This window comes from Neolamprologus brichardi, chromosome 15 (genome assembly GCF_056152115.1).
Source record: "Neolamprologus brichardi isolate AB-2024 chromosome 15, ASM5615211v1, whole genome shotgun sequence".
NCBI lineage: Eukaryota > Metazoa > Chordata > Actinopteri > Cichliformes > Cichlidae > Neolamprologus > Neolamprologus brichardi.
Window position 1 is genome coordinate 23,067,500 of NC_142118.1, and position 26,786 is coordinate 23,094,285.

The 26,786-nt window shown below is 40.3% G+C and overlaps 3 protein-coding genes across 9 annotated transcripts in view; all 3 read right to left on the reverse strand.

Annotated features, from left to right (window-relative positions):
- Window positions 1–325: 325 nt before the first annotated feature.
- Window positions 326–5,149, reverse strand: cox7a2b (cytochrome c oxidase subunit 7A2b). The gene is made up of 4 exons (XM_006793480.3): window positions 5,057–5,149; window positions 4,681–4,770; window positions 947–1,031; window positions 326–588 (listed from the first exon to the last, which is right to left on the reverse strand). The coding sequence occupies exons 1-4, from the start codon at window positions 5,078–5,080 to the stop codon at window positions 533–535; spliced, it is 255 nt and encodes an 84-aa protein (XP_006793543.1). The 5' UTR covers window positions 5,081–5,149; the 3' UTR covers window positions 326–532.
- A 1,221-nt stretch (window positions 5,150–6,370) lies between these two features.
- Window positions 6,371–11,316, reverse strand: LOC102776980 (cell cycle control protein 50A-like). Of its 2 annotated transcripts, XM_087852447.1 has the most exons (8): window positions 10,829–11,316; window positions 10,390–10,509; window positions 10,200–10,307; window positions 9,367–9,454; window positions 9,039–9,185; window positions 8,258–8,464; window positions 7,934–8,135; window positions 6,371–7,902 (listed from the first exon to the last, which is right to left on the reverse strand). In XM_087852447.1, exons 1-7 carry the CDS (start codon window positions 11,069–11,071, stop codon window positions 7,942–7,944), a joined length of 1,107 nt encoding a protein of 368 aa, XP_087708573.1. In that variant the 5' UTR covers window positions 11,072–11,316; the 3' UTR covers window positions 6,371–7,902; window positions 7,934–7,941. The 2 variants fall into 2 exon arrangements, with proteins under 2 accessions (XP_087708573.1, XP_006793542.1); XM_006793479.3 differs by having other exon boundaries at window positions 6,371–8,135.
- A 312-nt stretch (window positions 11,317–11,628) lies between these two features.
- The window catches only part of filip1b (filamin A interacting protein 1b), a 48,185-nt gene continuing 33,027 nt past the window's right edge, over window positions 11,629–26,786 (reverse strand). The window contains exons 5-8 of one of the 6 annotated variants that reach the window (XM_035908927.2): window positions 17,891–20,654; window positions 17,703–17,767; window positions 15,798–15,855; window positions 11,629–12,596 (exon numbers count right to left, since the gene is read on the reverse strand). In XM_035908927.2, coding sequence (XP_035764820.2) covers window positions 12,588–12,596; window positions 15,798–15,855; window positions 17,703–17,767; window positions 17,891–20,654 — 2,896 coding nt within the window. In that variant the 3' untranslated portion in view covers window positions 11,629–12,587. Of the gene's footprint in view, window positions 12,597–15,271; window positions 15,856–17,702; window positions 17,768–17,890; window positions 20,655–26,786 lie in introns of those variants that run through there. The other 5 variants (XM_035908928.2, XM_006793478.2, XM_087852462.1 and 2 more) reach the window with 5 other exon arrangements.

Genomic DNA, 26,786 nt, shown 5'->3' on the forward strand with positions numbered 1-26,786 from the left:
TAAATTTACTGTCCAATGTACCCTCTAGTGCACGCTTTACAAAATAGCAAACAAAGGCTAGAGGCTGAAGGTTTTATATAATGTTTATTAACCGTGAGAAGCCAAAATTGCGACAGAGTGAGATTTAATTACTTGTGTAGGTATTAAGTTTAAAACTCTATAAAACTGAGACTAACGATGGGAAATCCTCACACTGGAGGAAAAAGGTTTAGTTTGCAGAGCCTCATGTTGCTTTACTAATAGTTTAAAGTTTAATTCCATTACTTTAGCAGCTTTTTACAGTTTACAACCATCAGAAAACTAAAAAGAAAGAGGCACAAGCAGGTTCTTGGTCATGAGAGGCATTTCTTTATTGATCCTCAGGTCACCAGAGACTACGAGAAATAAATAGTGATCCAATGAACACCAAAATAGAATCGCACCACGACATGAAACTCGGTCCGGCACAGACGGAGCATTTTCATCTTCTTACACAATATAGAACAGCTGGCCGGTTTTTGGAAAGTGGAAGTAAACAGCTGAAGCAGAGAAGTTATTTCTTCTGAGGGAAGGATGCCTTCACCAGCTCAAACAGCACATATCCAACACCTGGAAGGAAGAGCAAAAAGACGAAGATTAAAATGGATTTCAAAGTGCTTCACTAAGGATACAGTGTCCCATTATTTTCCAATGGATCTATATCCTCATATGTACTACTTCATGTTCTGTGGAAAGAACACCATTTGTTAATAGCAGTAAAAGTTGCCATTACTTAATCCCAGCAAGATTGTTTCTATTTGTTTATCTGAAAGGTATCAAATATTAACTACCATGGTACAAAACTTGTGTACCACCTGAGTTTAAATTATCAGGCTGGATTTTTCAATTTAAATAAAAAATACAGCAGCTCATGAGGTTCATAAAGTAGCTCAGAGTTTAAAGCAGTTACAAAGATAGGTGTACTTACCCAGGACGGTGAGTGCCATCGTTGTCCTATAGAGCAGGGCGTCGCCACTGCCTCCCTTTAAATGAACCGGCATACCGTTATCCTCCTGCAACAGAAGATGGAGGGGAACAATCAGGTTTGTAAGCCCTGCTTTAACCAGAACTCATCCAGACACCGACAAAAATTAAACACAGTGAAGAGTAGCAGCTGTTTGCATGAAAGCCTGCTGATGAGGTTCCTACTAAAATGGTGATTCGTTGTGATTGTTACAAAGTGAGCATCAAAAACAAAAGAACAACTTTTCAACATCTCTATCAATCTCTAAATATAAATAATAAATAACATTTTTATAATAAGGGTGTTTTATTCTATAAAAGTGATATCTGCTTCTATTCCGACATGGCACAAAGACTTTTGTTTTACACATTTTGGGGATTTGACTGATCTTTTTCCCCACTTCTAAATCACCATACCAAAGTGACGTAACCTGACCATAATGTTCATGTCCATCAGGAAACTGGGTAAGGTAGAAATCTCAGCAAAAAATAAAATAAAATTTCTGGCACAACTTCACCTGCTTCCAAGGTGCATGGAGAGGATAAAAGAATTCACAAAGCAGGAACTCCAGCAACACTTGAGGAAGAAGAACAACTTTAATAATAGACCAACATGTTTCGGCTTGTGGCCTTCATCAGGGTCAGGGATGACACTTCCTCAAGTGTTGTTGGAGTTCCTGCTTTGTAAGTTAGAAATCTGCATTTCATGTAAAAATGTTTTAGAAAAGAAACAAACAATTTTTGTTATAAAATAACCAAAAATAACATAAGAATACTTTTTCCAAGAAAATATGAATTTATCAAGAAAAAGGTGGAATAAAGCCCTCGCTTTTTTAACCTTGTGTCAATAAATAAATCCACAAAGCAAAAATAATCTTTTTAAAAAAGTTATGAAGCCAACAAAATTACCTCTGACGCTTAAAAAATAAAAATAAAATCTGTTACTCAGATCAAAGTTAACATTTAAAAATAGATCCACTTTCTTTACAGTAAATCTTTAAGATATGTTAAAAAATATTAAATATATCTACTATCCAAAAAGTGCTGCGATAAAAATATATTCTTAAGACACAGAAGGACGTTTTAGGATATTCATTTTTATCACTGGTCTGAGTTACAGATTGAAAACGGACCTTTTGAAAGTTCAGGTCTAATTTTGTCCTCTTGTATTAAAGTATGCAATTATGTTTGCAGCTGTTTAATCATAGAACACATAAGTAGCAGACTGGAGCAGCCAACAGCAGTGCAGGAGAACAAACCAGCTGGAAAACTAGTTTGTTTAGTCTGCAGCACACACTGGAAGCTGTTCAAATCATCTACATGTTCTTCATTTTCACACCGATGATCTGCTTCAGCACCAGCTCGTCCTTTTCCTGAAAGCTAAAAAAAACTACTGAAGCCCAGCTAGTGCTTCTGTTAGCGGCTGATTTACTGCAGGTTAAACATGCAGAATTAGTACTCCACTCAGTTCGGAGACTTATCTGTGGAGCTAAACTGACTGAGGTGTCCTCATTAGAAGACCCGCTGCTAAAGAAAAGAAAAAAAAAGCACCATTCACCACCACCAGGAACACATAAATAATAATCCATCTTTATGTAAACAGACTGGACACCAAAATCTAACTCTTTCAAAATTAAACACAAAGAAAACCATGAAACTCAGATGGACGCTCATCTCCACACTGCTCAGAGACTACAAATACTGTTTTAATGTCTGATCTCTGCAATTTAAAAAAAATTAAAATTTAAGAAAATTTCAAGAATCGTCTACGTTTTTTGCAATTACACAAATCTTAAACAAACATTTTATTCACTGAGGATTTCTGAAGCTCAAACTGAAGTATTTACTGAGTTTAAGGACGCCATCCAAAAGTGAAAGCAAAACCAACCAACTAAAAACAGTTCTGACATAAACATTTTCAGCAACTGCATTTTTCCCCGTTCTTGTCATCTACTTCTTCAGGGTTTCCTCCACTGTCCCATTTTATAGCTAAAGAATAAATAAGCTGAAAGAAAAACTTTTAGTTCATAGTAAAACTGCTTGTTCTTGCTTTAAAACATTGCTGCAGGCTGACTGGGCATGCAGAATTTACTCTACGACAATGTTTGAAGTTAAACTTACTCCTTATTTATGGCATTTATATTTATGATATTTATATAAAACAAATCTAATAAAAATTAGCAAACCACAAGTAATTAAAGGAATTGCCTTCATATTAAATACTTTTTAAATTAAGCCAAATTAAGACCTTTTAAGAACATCTTAAGGATTTGTAGGCACTGAGAGGTGTCACAGGTTTTTAAAGTGGTATGTTTAGCTCATTTTTTTTAAAGAAAAAAAAGCTATAGAATCTCATCTTAAGAGGTCTCAACTTGATTCAATTGCAGCACCAGATTTTGGCCAGCAGAGGTCACCATTCAAGCTTACATTTAACACTGGATCAAGTCATTGCTATTTTTTAAGAGCCCATTTAAACTTAAATTCAGACCATGACTGAAAACTTAGATATTAAAGGTTTTTGTTTTATTTATTTATTCTTCACTGTACTTCTGGCTCTAAAGCAAATCTGATATACAGAATTTACAAAATTGGTTAAAAAGAAACAGTTATACTGTTATAATGTTTTCATGGTCTGAATGTAAAGTTAAAACAAAAATAAAAGATCCAGATAATTGACTGCAGCTCTGAGGGGACCTTAGCTTCCCCAAGCTTTAAAAATGATTGATCCCAGATCACGTTAGGAGCGCCTGAAGGTTGACGTTCGGATAACTGAGTACACACCAAAACAGGAGTCCATGAGAACATCTTTCCTTTAAAATAAACACCTACTGAAGGGAGATAACAGAACTTTGGGTTTTTGTTGTTTTAAGTCAATGACACAAGTTAGGTGGGTGAATGTTGAGGGGCTTTGGTGTCCTCTGACTCCTTCCTTTGGTTGCTAAATTTAAAATGAACAGAGCAGATCTGTTGTCAGCAAGATGACTCCATGAAGGTCAGCAATCACTGCCTAAAGGCCATAAACACAACATAAAGATATGTGCATTTTGATTTCAGCTCCAAGGCCACCTCACACTGAAGGTGGATTGAGAAAATGTTTCTTAACACATTCACTTCTTAAAATGTTCATTAGGAATCATACATTGCTTTTGATAATTACATATAATTGACTCATTTTACAGAAAATATACTTAACTGTGATAAATATCTACAAATATGAACAGATGTGACACTGTAGTGCCCTTGGATAGCCACCCAAAAAATTAAATTAAAAACTTAAAGGACCTCCAACGTATATTATTCAGTGTGGATCCCTTGAACTAATAACAGAATGAACACATTAACACTTCCATCATCATTCATATATATATCAGCTTATTACATAGAGACAGACAGACAGACACACACACACACACACACACACACACACAGGAATTAATTATTTGACATATTAGGATGTTTTCAATGCTCCTCGATCCTTTAAAATTTCCCAGCGCACTCCCAATACCAAGATATGAGGTTTGGATCACAGGTAAGAGCCTCAGATCAAATAATAATTAATATTATAGGTATACAGGAAGTAGGAAACGGTCGGATTCTTAATTTAAGGCCGACAACAGAGACACAAAGGAGGCCTTCGATGATGACACAGGGTTTTGTGGAACAGTTGGAAGTGCAGCGATCTGTCTGTGTGACCTTTACCTGGAACACCTTCTGTTTCTGGGGGACTTTGTTCTCAACCTGCCGCCGGACGGAGCTGGAGATGCTCCGCCGCGCTACCTGCTGAAGCGCCTGGAAAACAGCAGCACAAGGACACGGAGAAACACTCATTTAATGAAAATATAAGAACCCAGTCTTGAATACACCGAAAACAAACACCGAGACGCCGGACAACACCGCTAAATACAACTCCTCTGCAAAGCTAATGCTAACTCTTCCCGGTGATGACCCCTGCTAACCGTTCTAAGCTAAATGTAGCCGATTGTTTTTACCCCGGTGGCTCATCCATCGCATTTATCCAGTTCACTCGTTAAAAAACAACACCCAAGAGAAACTTCTACATAGAAAATAAACTTACATAAAATTGTCTGTACATGCTCATCGTCCGTCTACAGTCCGCTTTCTGTCACAAGGGCACAGGAAACCTTAACTTCCGTTTCCACTGAATTCTTCTTCGCTATCATTAACTGTGCTCATGCTGCGCGCTGCTGCCCCTACATGAGCGTCAGATACCCACAGTCAAGCATGAGAGCAGATTTAATCAAACGAAATTATAGAATTTAGAATGAACTGGTTCATATATTAATAAATATATGATACATATTATATAATATATATATATATATATATATATTAATATATATGTTAATATATTTTTATTTATATATATATATATTAGTAAATACATATATCCAATCCATTAACAATAAATTATGTCAAATATGAAACTTCATATTTGCTTTCTGTTAAAGTGTAAATGGCATTTTTATGTAACTTGTTTCATTACACATAAACTCAATGAGCTAAACATAAGAAATAAAAACAGAAAACTAAAACATTAAAAAGAAATTATATACACACACAGTACAGTAAAGGTCCCTACGTGAGGTTGTCAAGACCACCAAATTCCTTCTTGTTCACTTGATGGAGAACCTCTTCTGGGCCCTCAACACCAGCTCCATAACTAAGAAAGCCCAACAGCGTCTCTAGTTTCTGCAGAAGCTGAGAAAAGCCCATCATCCATTCTCACCACCTCCTACAGTGGGACTAAAGAGAGCATCCTAAGCAGCTACATTACTGTCTGGTACAGTAACTGCACCATATCAGATTGCAATACCCTACAAAGGATAGTGAGAACAGCTGAGAAGATCATCGGAGCCTCTCTTCTCTCCATCACAGACACCTATCGCACCCGCTGCATCTGCAAAGCCACTGGCATTGTGGAGGACCCCATGCAGCCCTCACACACACACATCTGTCAAAAGGTACCAGAGCATTGAGGCCCTCACTGCCTCACTGCCTTCCAATGTTTAAAGACGCCGCTGCTGCTGAACAAGCTGAAGCCAGTTTGAAGATGATCCATTCAAAATTTGTTGGTAATATAATAAAAATATATTTTTACAAATTTTTTTAACATTGAGTTTGACCTAGACCAGATTTTCACCAAACTAGAAACAGCTTGAGCCATTATCGGTGTTTACCATCACACAAAATCTGAAAATGAGATCTTGAAAACTGGATGCTAGAGTGCTAAGATACTGATTACACACTCCCTCCCTTTTGGATTGGAGAATAAAATGCAGTAAAAGTGTTTTATGACATAAAACTTATGAGAAAAATAAAAATATTTCCACACTTATCATTTCCGGCTGATGAATTAAAATGACTCATCTTTTTTTTTTTTAATCACAAATTTATTCTTTTAAAGCAAAAAACAACAAAACACAGGTGAAGTATCAAAAACACAAAAGTCAAATCCAACCAGACACAAATGCAGGTAATAAATTCATTTCTATGTTAAAAATAAAAAGCATAATATATCTCGGCACATCTGAACATGCAGCATCTATTTAACAAGCAGGTGGAAGCAGCTGCAGCTCCTCTTAGCTTAAAAATGGCTGTAAAACGACATAAATTCACTCGTAGCACAGAAAACATTTAATCACATGTAGTGCTGAGTCATGCTGCGCTGTAGTTACTGCATGTAAACCACAGTAGATGAAACTACGCATCAGTGCACATTTATCTGCATACTCACTCAAATTTAAACCTGTTTCAGACTGCAACCCTGAGGTCTCACGTGCAAATACTGGCTTTACTTTAGCAAGCAAACATCTCATAAAACTGTTCATGTAAATACAAAAAATAAACACTCTTTTTTTTAGCTGCAGTACTCTGTGTGTTCCCTTGAAATTGCTACAACACAGTTAAAGCGCAGTTAAAGATTTAGGACAATGACAAAAAGGAGGCACAAAGACAAGCCACCCGTTCAATGCCGTACCAGAACCAACCAGGGGCAGAAAGAGACCGCGAGAGGGAGTCAAGTTAGACTAAAGTTAAAAAAATAGGCAGAAAAAATAATAATCACTAAACCAGAATATAGATTCAGTAATAACTTTAATACGGTTTAATACGAGGGCTTTTTTTTCACATTAATTTACGAGTTTGTCTCATAAAACCATAATTTTTTCCCTCACATTCGCTTTTTTTCTCCCTGTAAATTTCAACTTTTTTTCCCCTCACAAAACTGATGTTATTTTCTCAAACTATCCAATTCTTACATTTTTTTTTCTTGTAAACAAGTTTTTTTCATGTTAATTTGCTATTCTTTATCAAATCTGCCTGCTATTTGTTTTTTTGTTTTTTCCTTATATTAATTCTGTCATATTTGCACATTTTGTTTCTCATGAACTTGCCAAATTTCTTTTTTACATTTTCACATTTTGACAGTCTCATATGTTTTTACTATTAATTTTGCCACTTTTTCTGGTAAATTTACAACTTTAGCCACATTTTCTGCCTTCGGTTGGCCTAACACACCATCATACACCCGAGCAGCGCGGTGATAACAACATCTCAGCAGCATGCAGCTCACACACTTATACTCCCGCTCACTTCCACTTCACCATCAGAGATCCTAAAGTGATGTAAAAAACTTTCCAGACTCATCCCTGTTAATTTTTTTTTTTTTTTTTAAACATTTGAAGAGCCTGGCTGGGCTTTAGGTTGTTCTGCGTGCTGACTTGAATCTCTGACACAATCGTTTTTGTTAGACTTGTATAGTTAGGAGAGGAATGAGCACATTTCCAGCTGATTTCTTTAAGATTGGCATTTTAGTGTGACTTTAGAACATGAATTCTGCACTACAGCTGAAGATGAATCTACCATTGTCACCCGTTTCCTCAGATTCACCATCGCATCACATTTATGGCGGTGGAGGCGAGCTGGAGTGCAGCCGGCACCTCAGTTTGAGATGTTAGCGCTGTTGTTGCGGTTCCCGTATTTGTGGTGGATGACCAGTAGCACAACGCCCAGGAAGAAGCAGACGGAGCCCACGGTGATGTAGGCGATGCCCAAGAATGGGTTCTTGCCTCCCATCCAGGAGATGGTGCTCAGGATCATCCGCTTCCTGCCCTCAAAGCTGCGAACAGGGTAATCTGGTTTCATCAGGTTAAAGGTACGACAACCACTTATTTTTCTTTTAAACCTTCATTTAAATTTTATAAGAATCTGTTTTTTTCATGCAGTTTTGCTGTCACGACTTTCACGTTAAGGATACTGTAGTCCACCACTAAGGTGTAGTTTCCTCGGGGCAGCGTGGGGGCCATATTGTTCTTCTTTTGGATGATGCGGTAGAGTTTGCGGAAGGTGGGAAGAGCGGCAGTTCTCATCCACACGATGAAGTCCTCATTGATGAAGCCGTTGTTCTCCGGATCAGTGTCCAGCTCGTACACGGGCCGGTGCCAGTTCACCGGCTTCATTGTTCCTGAAGTGGAAGTAAAAAAAAACAAAAAAAAACCCAGAATAGACGTTGGATGATTATCTTAAAAATGGTCAGAGTTTCTGATATTGTAGTATTACCAGTATTTACTAGTAATATTAGTAATAGAGGATTACTATTAAACAATCAATCAAATATATTAAATAATAAAAATCTATCTAATCTAACCACACAATAAAATATAAAAAGTGTGTTGTTAAATTATAAAAATACAAATATTAAAAACTAATTAATACAATCTAAAAAAAAAAAGTTACTTAATAAAAAAAAAATGTCAAAAATAAAGGTAAATAAATGCAGAATTTATTTCTGTCAGTCATCAATATTTACTTCTAATCTTATTATGGTGCTTGTTACTGCATATTCATTTATTTATTGAGCCACTTTTAGGTTTATGCTTTATTTCAGCTGTTTTATTTCCTGTGTTTATAACGCGGAAACAGTGCAGCTCTGTGCACAGGAGAACGAATCCTTTTTTAAGACTTGTCTGCAATAAGAAAAACAGACAGCCTCTCCCTCAGAGAAAGAGAGTGCAGCAGACGTCACTGACTGGCGATACCTTGAAAAACAGCCGTGAGGTTTGAGTTGGTGCCTACAGGGTTCCTGAACTTCACATGTTTGTCCGTCCACCAGGCAATTCCTGTGGACGTCAGCGGGATGGGGACACTTGTGCCGTTGGGGTCGTTGTAAAACAGCTTCAAAGTGTCTGCAAAGAAAGCAAAGACAGCTGATAAGAGAAAAGTGAGTCCTTCAAAGACACCTTCCCACAAACTGATCTGTGATGGCTGCTCTACGAGGCCACCATAATCATTTACTAATAGTAATTTTTTTTAATGTTTTCTTCATTCTCTCTTTGTTGTTAATCTGCAAGAAAAAAATGGTCTCACCGTTAAACATGCTGTTGGCGATGGCCCCACACGGAGCAATTGGCTTATTATCAATGGAAGCATATGGTTCACACTCCTTGCTGGGCTTCTGTGAAAGACAGAGAAGGAATAGGTGACGAGAGAGAAGTGGCAACACGTAGCGCAGCTTTTAGAGCTGTAAGCAAGGATATAACCCAGCAACAACCAAGTAGAACTTCCTCTAATGTTCACCGAGGCTGGCTCCAAATGTGACACAGTCCCCACAGACTCCTATGTTAAAAAGTTCAGTTTTAAAGCAAAAATGAGCATGTTTACAGTCAAGATTTAAAAAGAATAATAAAAATAATGCATTTTGGCCTTTCTGGACACTTCATAAAAGTTTTACAGGATGACACCCCTGTAAAATTGGGGGCGTAGCTGCTTTGACTGATAGATGTGCTCACACAGGCAGCTTGAACAATGTGTTTGTGCTGCAGTCTGAAGCGTGTTTAATATTATCATCTGACAAACGTTATGTCATCCTCTCCCGTTAAATGTGCTAATGGACCAATGAGGCCCAAGTCTGGATTCCAGGTTTGGTTCTCCATACTTGTCTTCAAATGTTGAGATCACCACTATGTTTTGGTTTTGGTTTGTTTATTTATTTATTCACCTGTTGCTCTTCATTTCTTTGACTCATGCCTGAAAATTAGCGTATATATCAAAACTAAATATGTTTTTGAAATCTAAGTTTTAACTGCATTTAAACCCATTTTCCCTTGTTGTTTTCTTGGTCTGTGACCTAAAACATTTTGTCCTTGATATGAGTTCACCTTCTCTTTTTTCCTGCTTGCCATTGGAGAGGAAGCTCCTACCTTGAGGGAATCGATGTTTCCGTTCAGCTGGCTGTCATCTCTTGACTTCACGTAACGTCTGTGATTTTGGTAAAAGTTGGAGAGGCCGTAATACATGAAGACGTTGCTCTGTTTGATTGAGAGAAAGATGTGTAAAGGTTAGCTTAATCAAACTGGTTGCTGCTGGGCTGTAGTCCTGGATGCATCTTACCTCGTAAGGCTGATCCAGCTGGAAGGGGATTGTGCAGGTGCAGGACTTCGTGTTGTTCCAGCTGAAGTTCTTTGCACAGTTGTAGCAGGGACTGGACGCGTCATCTCCGGTGTAATCGATCTGTAAGCACGAAGAAAATAAATGTAATAAATAAACTCAGTTAGCTCAATATATTTCATGATACTGACAGCTTTATTTATTTAAGATATGTGAATGAAGAGATATTCAAGATACAATTATATCATGAATATGAGCGTTTTGGAGAAAATGTCAGTATTAACAGAATCATTTAGCTCAATAAAATGTTAAACCCTGTTTTGGAAGAGCTTTACCAGATAATGATCAAATTGTGTTTGTGCCATTTGATGGGAATTACACTATGTGGACAAATACAATATTAATACAATACTCGTGACACAGAAAAATCAGCTCAGTTTACCTCAAACTCCTTGATGTTGTTAGACGTCACGTACAGGCCGATGCCGATGGGGATGAAGATGAGCCCGATGATGAAGAAGGCCGGGAGGACAGTGCCCGCGGTGAGGATGGGCTGCCACGCGGGGAGCCTCTGCTGCTTAAAGGCGGTGTTTTCGGGCTTCTTGTTCCGCAGAGTCCCGCCACCGGGTCCAGACACGGTGATGTGACCGTCCTCGTCTTTGGCGCTGTAACTGGACGCCATCATAACTTCGGATCTGTGATTTATCCAGCTGACCTTAGCAGGCTAACGGGGCTAGCTTCTCGACGACAGTTGTTTTTAAAAGGCGCCAGTCTTAAACGGCGTCGTCATTAGCTTGTTGCTAATTTGAGTGTTATTTATGCTAATCAAAGTTCTGTTTGTTCATCTCTAAACCACGGAGAGGCTAGCTAAAAACGGCTAGCACTTCCTTTCCCGGAAGTGTACAAACAGGTTTGTCAACAACACCCAGTGACGTAACTCTTGTGGTGGCTACTGCTGCATTCAGTGACCGCTGCGGAAACAAAAGATTCAGCCAATGCTGTATTGAAAGGACACGTGGACTGGTGTAACATAAGAAGATGGAAATCTGTTTAGTATCTAATTACAATTATTTTATGCTACGAGTGATACAGCAATGGTTTTATTATTTCTCGCTGGAATGGCAAAGAATTGGTTTCAATTTCCAAAGATGAGATTAAGATGTACGTGAATCACTTAAAGGCATCGTTATTAGTCATACAACGTCCAAAATCAGAAATAAATAAGTTTCATTTCACTGCTGGTAGAATTTTATTGGCAGATTTAATTCTATCAACATGAAGAAGTTCTTCACTGACAATATCCGTGTGTGTGAATAAAGTCTCAGAAAGCCATCACGTAGGCTTCAAACAGCATACATCATGTATATTGAAAAAGAATAACAAAAAGCGAGATGTTCAAGGATTCGAATTGAAATTTCCAAGCACTGTATGCATATGTTCACATCCACATAAATAATATGGCAAATAAACCATCAGAGACACTGTATGTCATTCATTATCTTCATGTCCAACTGCAGGATATTCAGCAACTTTCAAAACAGGTTTGTTTGTTTTGTTGTTGTTTTTTATTTCATTTTATATATGTTTTAAAACTGATTTAGCAAAAAAAAAAAAAAAAAAGAGAAAAACTTATTCTTCTTTCCACTGTTCCCTTTAAGGGTCGCCTCAGTGGATTACCACAGGGCCTCTACATCATCCCATCTCATCCATACCAATCCTCTGTATGTCCTTTTTCACTACATCCATAAATCTTCTCTGAAACCTTCCTCTGCTCCTGCCTGGCAATACAGACTAAAATTGTTAACGATTTGATGCCTAATAAAACAGCGTGCCAGTACACCTCACTGGGTTGAGCAGATACAAATAAGCCACAAGGCAATTGCCAAGCCCCACATCTGAATTAACTGAGTGTTTTCCTACTCCTCTCTCTCCTGGCTTCCCTGTTATAATAAAGGATAAAAAGCCCCCAAATAATAATAATTCCATTTTATGGTGTTAATTTATTCCACTAATGGAAGGTGTTTGTTTGTGAACACAAAGGGGGGGATGGGAATCATTAGAAGTGGGAGGTGTGACTGTTTGCATCATGTACTGAAGCTTCTGATTTTTTTTTTTTCTTCTTGTTTTTGTTGTTAAAAGTCTCCCATCATCTTCACCATTCTTCATGGCTCAGCGGCGCCAATTTACTGTGCCAGCATCCATCAGTGAACCTGTGGTGGAAAACACAAAGACAAGAAAACCTTCATTTGAGTCATCACGCTCCCCTTAGACAGCTCATCGACTTTAGAGCAGTAGGCAGTTTCATATGTATAAAAGATTTTAGAAATGAAACAGAGATTTGCTTTTGTCCGAGCTCTACCTCTAACTTGTTTTAAACTTACAACTTACATAAATGAAACCCTTTACTTGCTGTTCGACTTGTAACTTAATGAAGATAATTGAAGTGATTATTTTGTAGTTATAATGACAGTTATTATATTTATTCAGTTATTATATTTACATGAATAAAGGGTCTACTTAGAACAGGACCTGATGGATGGATGGATGGATGGATGGATGGATGGACGGACACTGTTCACTGTGTCTCTTGTCTCTTTGTCTTCTACAGCTATATGTTTAGCACCCATCAGCAGATGCAGCTCTCTGTGTGTTTTCTGTGTATTTTTTTTTATCTATTACCGTGTTTGGTTTTGTCAATTTTGTCTTTTGTCAGCATCAGTTGCTTGTAAATGTGCTTCATAAATAAAGTTGTGTTGAGTTACTGAATACTTCACATGTGCACAGGGTGTGAGAAGATCAATCGGTAGAAGCAAATGCAGGAGGAGAAATATCTGAAAAATGATCACAGCACAATATCCGTGAGTGCATCTCTATCTCCGTCTCAGGTAACAACATCGAAAATGCATCCTGCTCTCTTTGGCATGAAAATATTGTCACCTTGATCTAAAAAACAGTAAACATTCCTCATCTGCACTAAAGCGGTGCAGTGACTTTGCTGCAGGTTATAATAGCACACATCAGAGTGACTGAAACACACTTTATAACAGGAGGCCAGACTCTTGTCCCGCCCTGCTTACTGGGTTACTGAGGAATGCAACAAATCAGCTGCATGGGTGCTTACTTGCATAAATAGAAGTGCACAAATTGCACCTACACTGGGCCTTTAAAGGGGCTACCTGTTAGACTCTGAATTGGTTTTAAAAGCCGCTGTACTGTTTCAGACTAGCGCTCACTCTTTTTCAATTCTTGACAATTTTATTTGTATCATCCTATTATGATAATAAGTCTGTTAATCAGGAATGGCTGTGGCTCAGCAGGTGATCTACTGAAGGTTGGTTGTTCAATCCCTGGTATCCTTGGGCACGATACTGAACTCTCAGTTCCTCCTGATGTGCTCATCAGAGTGTGAATATGTGTGAAAGGGTGTGAAAGATGTATAAAGGGCTCCAAGTGCTCAAATAGAGTAAATAAAGCACTTTATAAAAACCAGTCCATTAAATCAAGTGACAATATATATACTGAGGAATCTGTCAATTTTTTATCTGTTTTATTCGAGTGTAACCTGGATATAGTAGGATATATTATATAAATCTAGTTATAAATGAGTAAAAGAAGACACAATCAGATGAGTCCGAGCTGTAAATGATTGTTAGTTGTTAGACACTGTAATGGCCGGCCCACTCCCAGCAGTTTTTCAGCTCTGCAGCTGGACTGCAGCAGAAAAGTCCGCATGTCGGCTCTGAGCAGTTTTCTCTGAGGAGTGTGCCCGGCTCAGCCCAGCTATGATTTTCATAATCCTGTTCAGCCTCTGATGTTGTTCCCAGAAAGGACTTGATCCCCCCCCCCCAAATCTCTAAGCAGCAGGCTCTGTGATTGATCATGTTTACCCTTCTGTTTTCCAGCTGCAGTCTTTAATATCCTGCCATCTTCCTCTTTCCTCCTTACATCAGCATATCTCACACTCTCCATCTTCCTGAATCACTCTAATTAAGTGGTAGCACAGTTGCTTGTTCAGATCACCGCATCTCTCCACATCTCCTGACAGATTACACAATCAGCAGGTAATTGTGTTGGCTGTTTTGTTCAGCCTGCGGTGAGACAATCATTAGAGGAAGCGTGAGGCTGCTGCTGCCTCACTGAGGCAGTTTAGAGATGTCAGATTTCTAAATGTGATCAGTTTTTTGCTGAAGTGAATCTCAACTCAGTCTGTTTATGTGCACTTGTCCACAAGAGGGAGGTGAACGCTCACAATGTGGACTAACGCTCACAGGAGGTCTGTGTGGAAACCATTCTGAATAATGGCCAGCAGGGGGCGACTCCTGTGATTAGAAAAAGAAGCCAGTGAGAAATGAGCCGACTTCACCCAGGTGAACACTTTCCTGATGAGTTTATGATCTCAGCTGCTATTTATATATGATGCTCATTTAGTAAATGATCCCATTAGAGCCAAATTGACTCACTGGTCGCCAACTCATGATGTACCTTGTCCCTCTGTTTCCACGGTACCAGTATTTACATCATACAACTCAATAAATCCCTTTACAGGTAACTTTAATTAACTTTAGTGTCTAAACTTTATTCTTGTTTTTCTTTACTTCTCAGGCTGAGGTCCACATCCATCTGTCCAACTGCTCACATTCTCAAATGCACTTTAGTTGAAACCGAAATAAGAAACCATTACTCTGCACACCTGTGATGAAGGAAAAATGGCTACTTAAAGGTGAGGAGTACAAATATCTTACATGAAATGCATTTTTACTTCTATACAGGATGTGGAATCAAGTTCAGAGAATTAGTTTTCATGGTGTCCCGGGAGTGTTCTGGGAAGCAGCACGGGCACCACGCAGTCACAAAGATGGAAGTTATGAAGCAAAGCCGTACTTGGTTCAGAGATAAATAGTTTTTATTTTGGTGCGTGTCACAAACAATTCACAGTCAGCGCCTCGGTCACCAGAAACCTCCATGAGCTGCGGTGAAATAAACACATGCTATAAAAATATGATGATGGCATTAAAAATCTGAACCATCTATGAAGGAGCGGCAAGATGGAGTTAATGAAATCAGCAAAGCTTTCTCGTGCAATTAACCGGCCGTTCAAATGACATGAATATTATCTGAAAACATGAGTGGTAGCGCATTAAATGATGTTTGTAAAGCTAAGCTGTGGTAAAAGGCGACATCACACACAGTTCCATGGTGAATGCACACAGATGTGTTCTGCGTCTCTATTCTGGCAGCAGATTTGGGGATTTGGTGGTGAACCGGCACTCAGCTCTTTCCTGCTGCCGCAGAGGCCAAGCCACACACGGTCGGCTTCCTCAGCTCGATTTTCATCGCGTGGCTCTCGGCCCGTGAGTCTAACCTTGTCACCGTGGACACGCCCAGGACCGCTTTGCTGCTTGGTTTCATACCTTTTGACACAGGGATCCGTGTGGCGGTGCTCCGACTATACTGCACATCTGCACTGGGCTAGAAAAGGAAGAAGAAGAAGGAAAAAAAAAAAAAGACAAAAACCATGAGACAGAGACAAGGATCTTTTAATCGTTTTATTAACTGTGTCACTGAAGCAGGGAGGGTGAGAATGTGAGCTCCCCAGTAAGCATGCTTTTGGTGGCCCTGATACACGATCAGTGGACTGAGTGACGGTGGGTCATTTCGGGGGGGAGAAACTCCTAACGACTAGGTACATAAAGGGTTGAGGGTTGTATTTTTCGGACCATAAGGCGCACCGGATTATAAGGCGCAACAAGCGAAACAAAACAGTCAGATAAATCAAACTTTACTCAACTCATTCTTCTTGCTTCAGTCCGTTTACAGCATCCTGCCACGAGATTGTATTTGTCGCCAACCATCGAGAACCCTCACGTTAACTTTTATCCAGTGGAAAAAAGTTAGCGTTCATTCTCCAGCTTCCCTGCATTTATGTTATGCTAACGTAGCTAGTGATCACGTAGCACATCATTATATACCTGCTAGCCCAACTTCAGTAACCATACAACTGTTACTGCTGTTTAGTTTTCTGTCTTTATTTATGTTGGAAGTGATAGCAGAGCTGTACGTTTAAATTTTTTCAGAAATCTCTCAGTCAAGACATGGTATATCATGTTTAGGTGGAAACTAGCGAGCTAACCTCCTGCCAACTTCTAACGCCATTAAATTTAATAAATTCTGTTTTTATGGATGCCTGGATGTTAAACTTCATTGTTACACCTGTTAAAGAAGCTACGCTGATCATTTTATCAAAGATGAAAGAATTTAGACAGTTTTTAAATCTCAGTGATGCCACTGTGTTCGTTTGACTTTGCGACCTGAAACAGATGGAGTTTTGGACCCAGAGTACTCCCTGAGGCTCCTGACTACGGTAGCCATAATGCTCTGACAATCCATCAAGTTTACCAAAGATGTACTAAAACATTCGAGGTCAGTAAGCGCACACAGAATTCATACACAAGGCGTACCGGATTATAAGGTGGACTGTTGATTTTTGAGAAAATTTTTAAAAAATTAAATACACCTTATCGTGCGGAAAACACAGTACACTGAATTTTGTATTGCTTTGTGATAACTTTTCCATTTCTGTTATATTATGAAATTATGTAGTTCACTGCAGCTGGTGTTCATCATTGTGCACCTCTGGGCCGAAAAAAATCAAGCCAAAGTACCGGAAAACTGCAGTTCCTGTAGTGACCACTTGAGGCTGGCTCTAACGGTGAGTCACTCAGACTCAAAGTTTAAAATAACAACTACTAACACACCCATTTAAACTGTCCAAAGGTTTAATTATGCATATTTAAGGGAGTGGTTTGGTTGTACTTAAATACACTTTTAGGAATCAGCTGTTTAGTTTTTAGCATCATTAAATATTAGTTTTTTTCTTTGTCCATCAGTCATCGGGATCTTCTTTGTGTCTCAGTTGTACAGATGTACTGTTTTTTTACCAATTCTTTACTGTATAAATCCTCATTTAAACATTTATTGATATCTTTTCAGGTAAAATTGTTTAGCAGTTTAACCTGAATGTCCACAAAACCTGATTTTCACCTGAATGTATTGATTTGACCAAATCAGCGACCTTTTCACACCAGTTTGTTGGGGTTATGTTGAGGTGACTTTGGTAAATGTAAATCTTAAGTGCTCAAAAGTCAAACACCTTCAGTGCTCAGTAGCTGCTTTAACTTCGTTTGAAAAAGTGAACTTATCAGTTTGTAAATTTATGCTTGTGTAGGAAAAACCTCTCTACAGTGTTGAGCAGTTCTGAGTAAAGCATTCTGGAGTTAGTTCAGATTATATATATTCACAAATTCAGTGTTTAATACCTGGACAGAGTGCTATCTAGGAAGCACAGACCACCTGTTTTCATTTTGAAACATTTCAGAAGCAACTGAAACGTAAAAAATTAGAAACATTTCAGACATTGCTGGAAACAAAGAGGAAGATATTCATGCCTCTAGGTTTGTATTCAGGGAGAGAGACAGATGGAGGTCATTAGAGCTAATGATCTCACCACTGACTGCGTTGGCCTGGAGGCGGCCGAGGTGATAGGCGTGATCGTTATGCTGCTTGTCATTTTGCTCGGAGTGGTTTTCCCCGCTGAGGCTTGCCGTGGAGAGCGGAGAACTGTTCCCGTTTCTCTGCTTTCTGAACTCAGGCCAGTTGGCCTGAGTGTCAGCACAGGACTGCTGCAGGCCTCAGACGGCCTCTTAAACTGTGGACCCAGGTGGATGTGGATCTTGTTGTCCTCCGTTGTGATGATGTTGCTGTTGTATTTCCTGACAGGTGTAGTTCCAGGCTGCTTCTCTGGGGTCACCTTGATTACTGTGCGGCCTGTGGAAACTTCGTGAGGCTCAGATAAAGCACACGCTTCAGCCACAGGGGTGGTGCTGACGGTGATGATGGACACTGGTGACTGATGGCTGCTCCCGCCATTCCTCTCTGGACTCTTTGCTCTGGAGATGGTGGTGATTGTGACAGGAGATTTGGCTCGACTGAGACCTTCCATTCCGTCACAGGTTTTGGTCTTTGAGGTCACGGTCGTGGGTTTAGGGACGATTGTGATGCGGGGTTTCTGAAGACCGAGAGTCGGGATGATGGTGGTGCTGGAGAAGAAATCTTCAGCTCGAGGGCTGGTGATCTCCAAGGTGGCAGTGCTGTTCCCGTGATCCGGGGTCACTCTGATATGAAGTGGCTGACCCGGTTTTTGGGACATGGTTGCCTCCGGTGGATGAAGCAAAGAGACCCCGTGGATCTTCTCAGGAGTGGTCTGAGTGATTGTGATGGCCTCCTTCTTTTTCATCCAGGGTATCCAAGATTTTTTGGCTCCAAGTTCCGCTGAAGCTGGAGGGTATCGTTCAAGAACTGTTGGCTTCTTGAGACTGTGTTGCCTGAGGTTACTCATCAAGTGGTTCTCCTCAAGAACTGATTTCCGGATAAAGCCCGCTGCCGTCTCGTCCTCTGCAGGCTCGCTGGCCATCACATCTGTCTGAACGGCTGTGGAGGTAACCGGGACATCCACCATCCTCCTGCCATTCATGCTTGGCCTCAAGGCACGACTGTACCGCTTGGCAGCTTCAAGCTCCTTGTTGAGGTTCTGCATTTCTTGGCTCATGCTCTTATTCCTCTCTTCCTCCTCCATAAATCTCTGCTGGAGGAAAGAGAAGTCAACCTGCAGCTGGGAGAGCTGGTCTTCTTTGTTCATCAGCTCGTGGATTTTCTCCTTTAAAGCCAGAACATCTGCCTGCAGATCTTTGGTTTTGGCCTCCTCCATCTTGCAGCGAATTCTCAGCTCAGCCTCAGGACTCATGACTTCTCCTTTCTCTATGGCTTTGTTTCGGGCAATCTGACTTTTCATCTCTTCCAGAAGCTTTGATAGAGCGTTTGCTTTATCCTGCTCTGTCCTGAATTTCTTTTCAAGCAGATCATACTCATCTTCGGTTTTCATCAAATCGCCCTCAACCACCTCAAGATGTTTGAGCCGGCTCTTCAGTCTTTCGATTTCTAGCGTGAGCTCTATTACTTTGTTATCTTCTTCTGGATTTTGGTTATTTTCCTTGCTGGCCCGCTTTCTCTGCATTTCCCTCTCTGTTTCCTCAAGTCTGTCTATCGTCATCTTCATCCCACTCAGCTTGCCATTTAGCTCCCTACACTTTTCCTCTTCACCTGCCAGTTTATTCTTTAACTCATCTCTCTCTTTGGTAAGCGTCGTCACCTGGATCTCCATCTCCGATTTGTATTTCAGAACTTTTTTGCTCTCCTCTATCAGCTTCTCTGTGACCTCTGTCACCTTCCCCTGCTCTGCTTTGAACATCTTACTTAAATCATCACTTTTCAGCTCTTCCTGTTTGAGTCTTTCTGCCATGTTTTTGCGTTCATCTACCAGAATAACTGTGAAGGACTTCAGCTTCACGAGCTCATCTTTAAGGGCCATTTCCGCTTTTTCGAACTTTGACTCTGAGGACTCGAGTTCCTTCATCCGGGTTTTCACCATCTCCAGCTCACCGGCCAAATCCTTCACGACACGTCTCTCTTTTTCCAGGTTTGCATGAAGCTGTGAGCACTCCGTTTTGCTCCTGTTAAAGATTGCCTCCAGTTTCTCCAATTCAGCCATTCTCTTCTGGAGTTTCTCAACTTCCAACTTCAGCTCCTTGCTGTGGTTCTCCTCTTCCTGCAGCTTCTTCCTCAACTCCCTGCACTGAGTCTCTGTTTTGGTAATCTCCTCATCTTTGCCCTCCATCTCCAACACTTTCTTACGCAGATTCTCCAGCTCGGCCATGAGTGAAGAGTTCCCACACTCTCCTTTGCTGATCTTCTCCCTCAGCTCCTGCAGGTCCTCCTCTGATTTCTGCAGGACCTTGTTGCTCTCTTCCAGCTCTTCAATCTTGCGTGTCAGTCCAGCCAGCTTCAGCCTCAGCTGCCGGCTCTGGGACTCCTGATTCGCCAGCTTGGCGGTCATCTCCTCATGCTCCTGTGTGAACTTTGCTGCTCTCTGCTCTAGCTCGGCCTCCAGCTTTAGGACCTTCTGGCTGCTTTCCTTGGCAGTGTCGCTGACAGACGCCAGTCGCTGCTCTTTTTCCTGAAGCTTCTGAGTGAGGTCCTGGATCTTCTGGCTCTGCTGGTCGATCTGCTCAATGTGCAGCTGCCGCTCGTCTACCAACATCAGGGCAAAGGACTTGAGCTTCACCAGCTCTGCTCTGACCTTCTCTAGTCTTCTGCTGTGCTCCTTGTCCTTACGAGCCTGGTAAGCCTTCTCCTGCTCCAAAAGCCTTTTGAGTCTGAAAAACAAAGACAGTGAAAGATCTTAGTTAATCTCTGGTAAAAAAAAAAAAAAAAAAATGTTTGGAGCACTTGCTTTCATGGACCAAATGTGAATTGTTTGTAGAGTAAAAAAAAAGCCAATTCAATTGTAATATTCTTGGGATGGCAGTCCAAAAAGATCCAAGTGCATGAACGCCAGCTATGAGATGGCAGTTTAATTTTTGCCAATTTAATTTTTCAGTAAGTTACTACATTGGGTTTACACTTTTTAATTGTAGTTTGTATTTCCTTCCTTAAAAACAAACAAATAATAATAATAATTATTATTACCGTTATTGTTATCATCATCATCATCATCTCAAATGTGTACACATGTAAATACATCTATGGGCAATATATAAGATGTTCTTAAGAGGCATTATAAAACACACTCACAGACATCCCCGTCATACGGACATGCAAGTCTCAAGCATCATCTGCATCTCCTAAAGCTCGTATTTCTGATCAAATAGATAATTTGTCATTTGTATATTGTACTTTAGTTTTGTAAGTGCACAATATTGTTTTTAGTTACGTTTTTTGTTTCTCAAAAGTGAGAAAAATATGTTTTTTAAGTCTACTTTTAGTTATGAATTCCTTTTTTCATGTAATTTTATTCCAGGATTGTTTTAACTCTGCAAGTTTGTAAAGTAGATCAAGTCGAGTAGAACTTTTCCTTTTGATAACAAACATTTTCCATTCTGTGTGGATACATTTTCACCTCATCGCCTCTAAAAATTACAAACTAATAGTTGCCTTTAATTTTTTTTTGAACACAGTTTGCAAAGACGGGAAGGTAAATGGAGCAATTTCACAGATTTAAAAAATGGCATCAGCACAGCAGCACAGCGGCCAACAAAACTGAGATTTTGTTTGTAGATGTTTAACTGATCTCTGCAGGAGTCCCTGCAGGTCTGAGAAAGACGCTTTACAGCAGTTACATAAGACACTGGGATACATCAGCTGAGCTCTGGATCAAAAAAAACAAACCTCCAACCTCTACGCATACACCTTCACAGCCTTATCCTCCAGGGTCAAAAACTTCTTCCCCTCCAAACTGAACTTACCCACCAGCTGGGCTGCAGTGCTTGCTGATCCATCTCTGAGGGTGTTTTTAAAAGTAGCAGCCAGACTGCAGCTCGGCGTCTCCTGGGGGGGTCAGAGAGGGAAGGGAAGGAAGGAGGGGCCCCAACCCCACTGGAAATTAGGCATCACATTCCAAACAGCTCATTGGAGGACAATGAGAAAGGTGGATGCCGTGCTAAACAGCACTGCTCTGCTGGATGGTGATGTCATCCATCCATCCATATATGGACACAGAGGCCCTGCCCTTGTTTGGACACCAAAGTGGGGGAGGAGGAAAGGCTCAAATCTTCTTCACTGTTTTGCTTTCCCTCTGGGGAAGGAGGCACGACTAGACAGCAGGTGACATGACTCACGTAATGTGTCCACTTTCAAGTTCAGATTTCTTTTTCCTCATCTTTACTTTGGCTCCAGTTTTAACCCTCTGCTACCCACCATGCAGCCCTGCAGCATTTCCACAGAAACAAGACAACAATGCAAGGCGGGAGTTTTTGTTTGGGAGAGGACAATGCCAGAGTTGCACAGCCTTTCTCATTATAATCCCCTGGTATCGTGCAAAGCGAAAGGACATGGATATAATAATATATTTCTCCATAGTGGCTAAAGGGTGGGTGTGGGTGTGTGTGTGTTCCAGACAGAAAAGGCCTGTGGTTTGCACTGCAGAGGCTGCTAAATGAGCCAAATATGAGCAGTGCAAAGAGCTTACAGATGTTTACAGCTCTTCATTATTCCAAATGCATGTGATACATAAATACCACAGGAACAAGAAGCCACACTGTACAGTAACTGCCTGTGTTTTGTGGCTTCGATACTTACACTTTTGTTGGATGTTTGTAATTTAGAGATCTGGGAAATTGCTTTCTCAGCTTTGTATTTTAAATGAATAAAAACCATGAATGTAATCTTTCTTTTTAAGTTCAGAAAAAGCAAATGCCTATCCTGCCGTTCAGTGTAGAAATACTGGAGGAAAATGTGATTAGGGATTAATATCACCAAGGACTTTTTAATAAGTTCTGCTCAAAGATCTGATGCGTTATCAATTTCTCACCCAGATGTCCCTCAGCCAGCTGAGAGATACAGTCTCTCTGGTCACTGCCACCAGGCCCCATCCCAACTCGACATGCCTAAAATACCTCACCTGGGAGGTGTCCCGGTCAGATGCTGAACCACCTCCGCGGGTACCTTAAAGTAGAGTAGGAGCTCTACTCTGAGCTTCTGACCCGGTGTCTAAGGAGGAGTCCAGACATCCTTGACAGGAAGCGCGCTCACATCCACAGTCTCGTTCTTACAGTCACTGGAAACGTTCAATAACCAGTAAAAACCAAAGCTTCACCTTCAACGCAGAATTCGCATCACTACAGACTCTGCACCAATCCCTCAAATCCAAACATTTGGCAAGCAAATGTTTATTATTAAGGTTTAATTCTTTTTAAAATTCGCTTTTTTAAATAAATCTTGGTAAAATACAAAATCACATTTTGTAAAATTAAGAAAAACTGAGCCCATAAAGTTTTTACTGAAGGCCACGGACTAAGAGCTCAAGTCTTTTTACAACGTCTGCCTAGTTCAAGACACTTCTACCTTCACTTTTCACCTCCATCTTTTTGACCATCTGTGGTTAGCGAGCATAGCAATCCTGCTGCCAATGTTAGCTAAGAGCTCCACTCAGGTTTGAAGTGTCACTTCACCTGCTGTACCGCAGTATATGAAAAGCCCTGGTTTTAACCATCTTGGGAGTTTCCACTGCTTTGAACATCCATTTAGATATCAACCATCTATCCTGAGCCTACATGAGAAAAGCTCTGAGGCTTTTACACCATTTAGACTAAAAACAAATTCATTTCATATTGAAATCGTACCAAGTGCAGCTTTTGAATGCGTATTTGCACATTAAAATTCTTCCCTTCCTCCCAAATTTTACTCCGATTGCTCCCCCGTGCTCGCAGGACACAGTATCTGTCATTGCTGCCTTGTTGGCAGATGATGGCTCTGCAGAAAGCCTCTCTCTGTGTTTGGGTCTATTCATAGCCTCAGCACTAACCGAAGCCTGTCACAGAGAAGGAAGAGAGCCCCAAACAGCCATAAACCAGAGCAGGGCTGAGCCCACAGCAAACATTGGGCCAGGAGATGCTGATCTCAAGCTAATAATAGTTGCAGTAATTACCATTAACGTGCTGAACAGACGCGTCAACGGGAGCACTTTGATACAGAGGAGGCACAGTTCATGTTCAGACACAAACTGGAAAATCTCCACCACTGTGAAATTACAGAGAATCAAACCTACATTTTTCTAAAGACAAGTCTGATTTATCGGTCAAAACGTCGATGTCTCAAACCACATTAACCCATAACCACACTGGGCTCAGGGCCCTCTGGGTGGTCATGGCGAAAACTGACAAATCCATGTTGCCGAGACTGTTGGATTCCCCCATCAGCAATCGATGCGGATTGACGATATTATATGGATAACAGTTTTCCCCTTCATCAAAGCCACTGAAATTTTTATTTCTATAGTATATACCAGTCATGATGACAAGTCGTTTCCATAGATACATTTTAAAAAATAAATGAAAATCATCCAGCAGGCAACAGAGCTGGAGCTTGGATTCTGTGAGGTAAAGTCAATTTTTACATCACAACTTTTTGGACATTTCTTCCTTCATCAGTTAATAAACATTTGGTTGGTTGCAGCCCTGGTTTGTTTTATTTTAGCCAAATGAATTAAATTTATTGCTTAGATCAAGTCTAGAAGTCTCTAAATGGCAGGTTTTTCGGCAAAACGCTCAGCCGTAGCTCAAAGTAAATGGATGTAAACCCTGCTGGTGCACTGTGGTGGACATGTTTTCATTGAAGGATCTTAGCTCGTTTTTGGTGGGGGCCTTCCAGAATCAACACATTCATAAGCTCGTCTCTCGACACTTATTTTGTGTAGCTGTAGTGGTCTGTGACCGTTGTTACGCAAACAGAGCCTTGTAATCGGCCAGCGGGATCTCTGCTGGGAATGACATCATCAGGGTCGACATGTTGGTGATGCGAATCCACACGCTTACTGCAGCCAGCAGGAATGTGTTATCAGAGCAAGCGGAGAGGTGAGATCAGGGCGACGTTAGAGACAGAGTCTGAAAACTTCCTAACGACTATGAAACTGAACCAACAGCTCTCTAAAAAAGTTGAATACACCTGAACATCTTCACTGTTATGCTTCAGGTCTGTCCTTCAACCTGCAGACCACTGAGCAGGCACCACTGCTTCAGAGTTTAATTCATTTAGATGGTCTTTTCTCTTTTTTTGAGCCATATTCTGTTTACTGGAATGTTAATTTGCAGTAACATTCACTCTCTTTTAACTCTTGTTTAGGTCTCCTCCTCCACCATTTTCTGAGAAAACCAACAGTTAAATGAGTTTATCAGCTACAAACCTAAGTGAATCAGGTTTTTATGACTTTTCCTTTAACCTGCTGCATCTTAAGGAAGCTGATGAGAAAAAAGTGAATGAGGAAGAAAAAAAGGAATGGAAAGGCCCCACAATAATGAAGACAGCCAGTATCACACAGATTTATGATTCTTAAACCATCACTGAAAATATGAAAGCAAGCAGAAAGATGCTGCTATGAGCCATGCAGATAGATCTGAGACTCGGTGAAGCATTTCTCCACATTCAGGCTGTTAAGAGTTTTTATGGAGCATGAGGAGCAGCTGCAGATCTTCTTATGCCATCTCTCACATTTGGGCTGTTTTGATGTTGGATAATGGAGGTCAGTCACTGGAGCCATCAGCACGCCTCAAAGAAAGGCCTTATCAGATCACTGCACACGTTTTCTGATGCTCAGTTTGGGAGGCCAGAGTTCAACTTTCCAAACTAAACAAGCTCACGAGTGACAACCATTTTCCACCATGTATAAAACCTACTGTATCATCATAAATTCTGCTTTTATTTGGAGCATTCATAACCATAAGCAGCCCAGACGTGAATTACAATGTGCAAAATGTCATAAAGTCGGAATTTGAACCTTTTCAGTCATCATTTCCTTGTTTTTTTAAATAGTTTTACACAAGCTATTTAGTTGGATTTAGTGATTGTTGCAAACTAAAATAAAAAAATAAATAATTTTCCATTTTGTAAAAGAACAAAAAAAAAACAAAAACATGTTCTTATTGTACAGATAAGGCCTCCGATCAGACTATAAAGGATGGATGGAAAGACACCACAGTGCCACCCATTGCTTGATTTTATAACCAAAGGGTCCATCCGCCTCCCACACCATTTTCCAAGAAAGAAAAACAGCAAATGTTGTTTATCAGCTACACTTACCTGCTGCATCTAAAAGCAAAGCTAATGAGAACCAAGCGAATGAGGAAGACATTAATTTGGACATTTTAAAAACTGGGAGATTATGAGGATTAACTCACTTTTGCAGTTTTATGTCAGCAGCAAAGTTGCTGCTTTAACAGTATTTAAAGCAATGCAGCACATCAGTTCACATCAGTCGCTGCTGTGTGTTCTGTTTTTGCGATGACTCTGTAAGGCATATTTCACCACCTTGCCTATCAGACAGCATCTAAAACCCCGCTCTAGGTTTTATCTGACCTGGCCAAATAAACATGCATCTGCAGAACACACGTTCTTTCAAGAACAACTCATCTCTCATCATCTTTTAAGAAACGTATCCCTAGAGTCTGCAAATCTTACTAATCCCACGGAGTGAAAGATCACAGCTTGGTGGACTTCTAAAAATACGAACATTACAGATAACATCAAGTGATTTCAGCATCTGGCAGTGTTTGGTGTAATCGCATTACTTTTGCCATGATAGCTTGATTTCAAAATGTTTTAAAAATCCATGTGGGAGATGGGACAAAAAGGAGTGATAAGCACTTCTAGTTTGAAGAGTGTGGCTGGAAGCTGAAGCTGTTCAGCACAGCAAACTGAGCACACTGAGGTCAGGGTGAAATTTAAGTTTTTCTATTAAAAAGTTTGGGATTTTCTTTAGCAGAGCTGAGCAGCTTCAGCTCATGATAACAATTTTT

Bases quoted from the DNA above. Each gene is read 5' to 3' on its own strand.
- cox7a2b (XM_006793480.3), bottom strand. From the start codon at position 5,080: ATGAGCATGTACAGACAATTTTAT. The intron at 1,032-4,680 runs GTAAAGGTCACA...CTTCTGTTGCAG, and splicing joins AGAAACAGAAGGTGTTCCAG to GAGGATAACGGTATGCCGGT. The intron at 589-946 runs GTAAGTACACCT...TCTTCCTTCCAG, and splicing joins GATGGCACTCACCGTCCTGG to GTGTTGGATATGTGCTGTTT.
- LOC102776980 (XM_087852447.1), bottom strand. From the start codon at position 11,071: ATGATGGCGTCCAGTTACAGCGCCAAAGACGAGGACGGTCACATCACC. The intron at 9,186-9,366 runs GTGAGACCATTT...CTTTCTTTGCAG, and splicing joins CGCCAACAGCATGTTTAACG to ACACTTTGAAGCTGTTTTAC. The intron at 8,465-9,038 runs GTATCGCCAGTC...CTTCCACTTCAG, and splicing joins CCTCACGGCTGTTTTTCAAG to GAACAATGAAGCCGGTGAAC.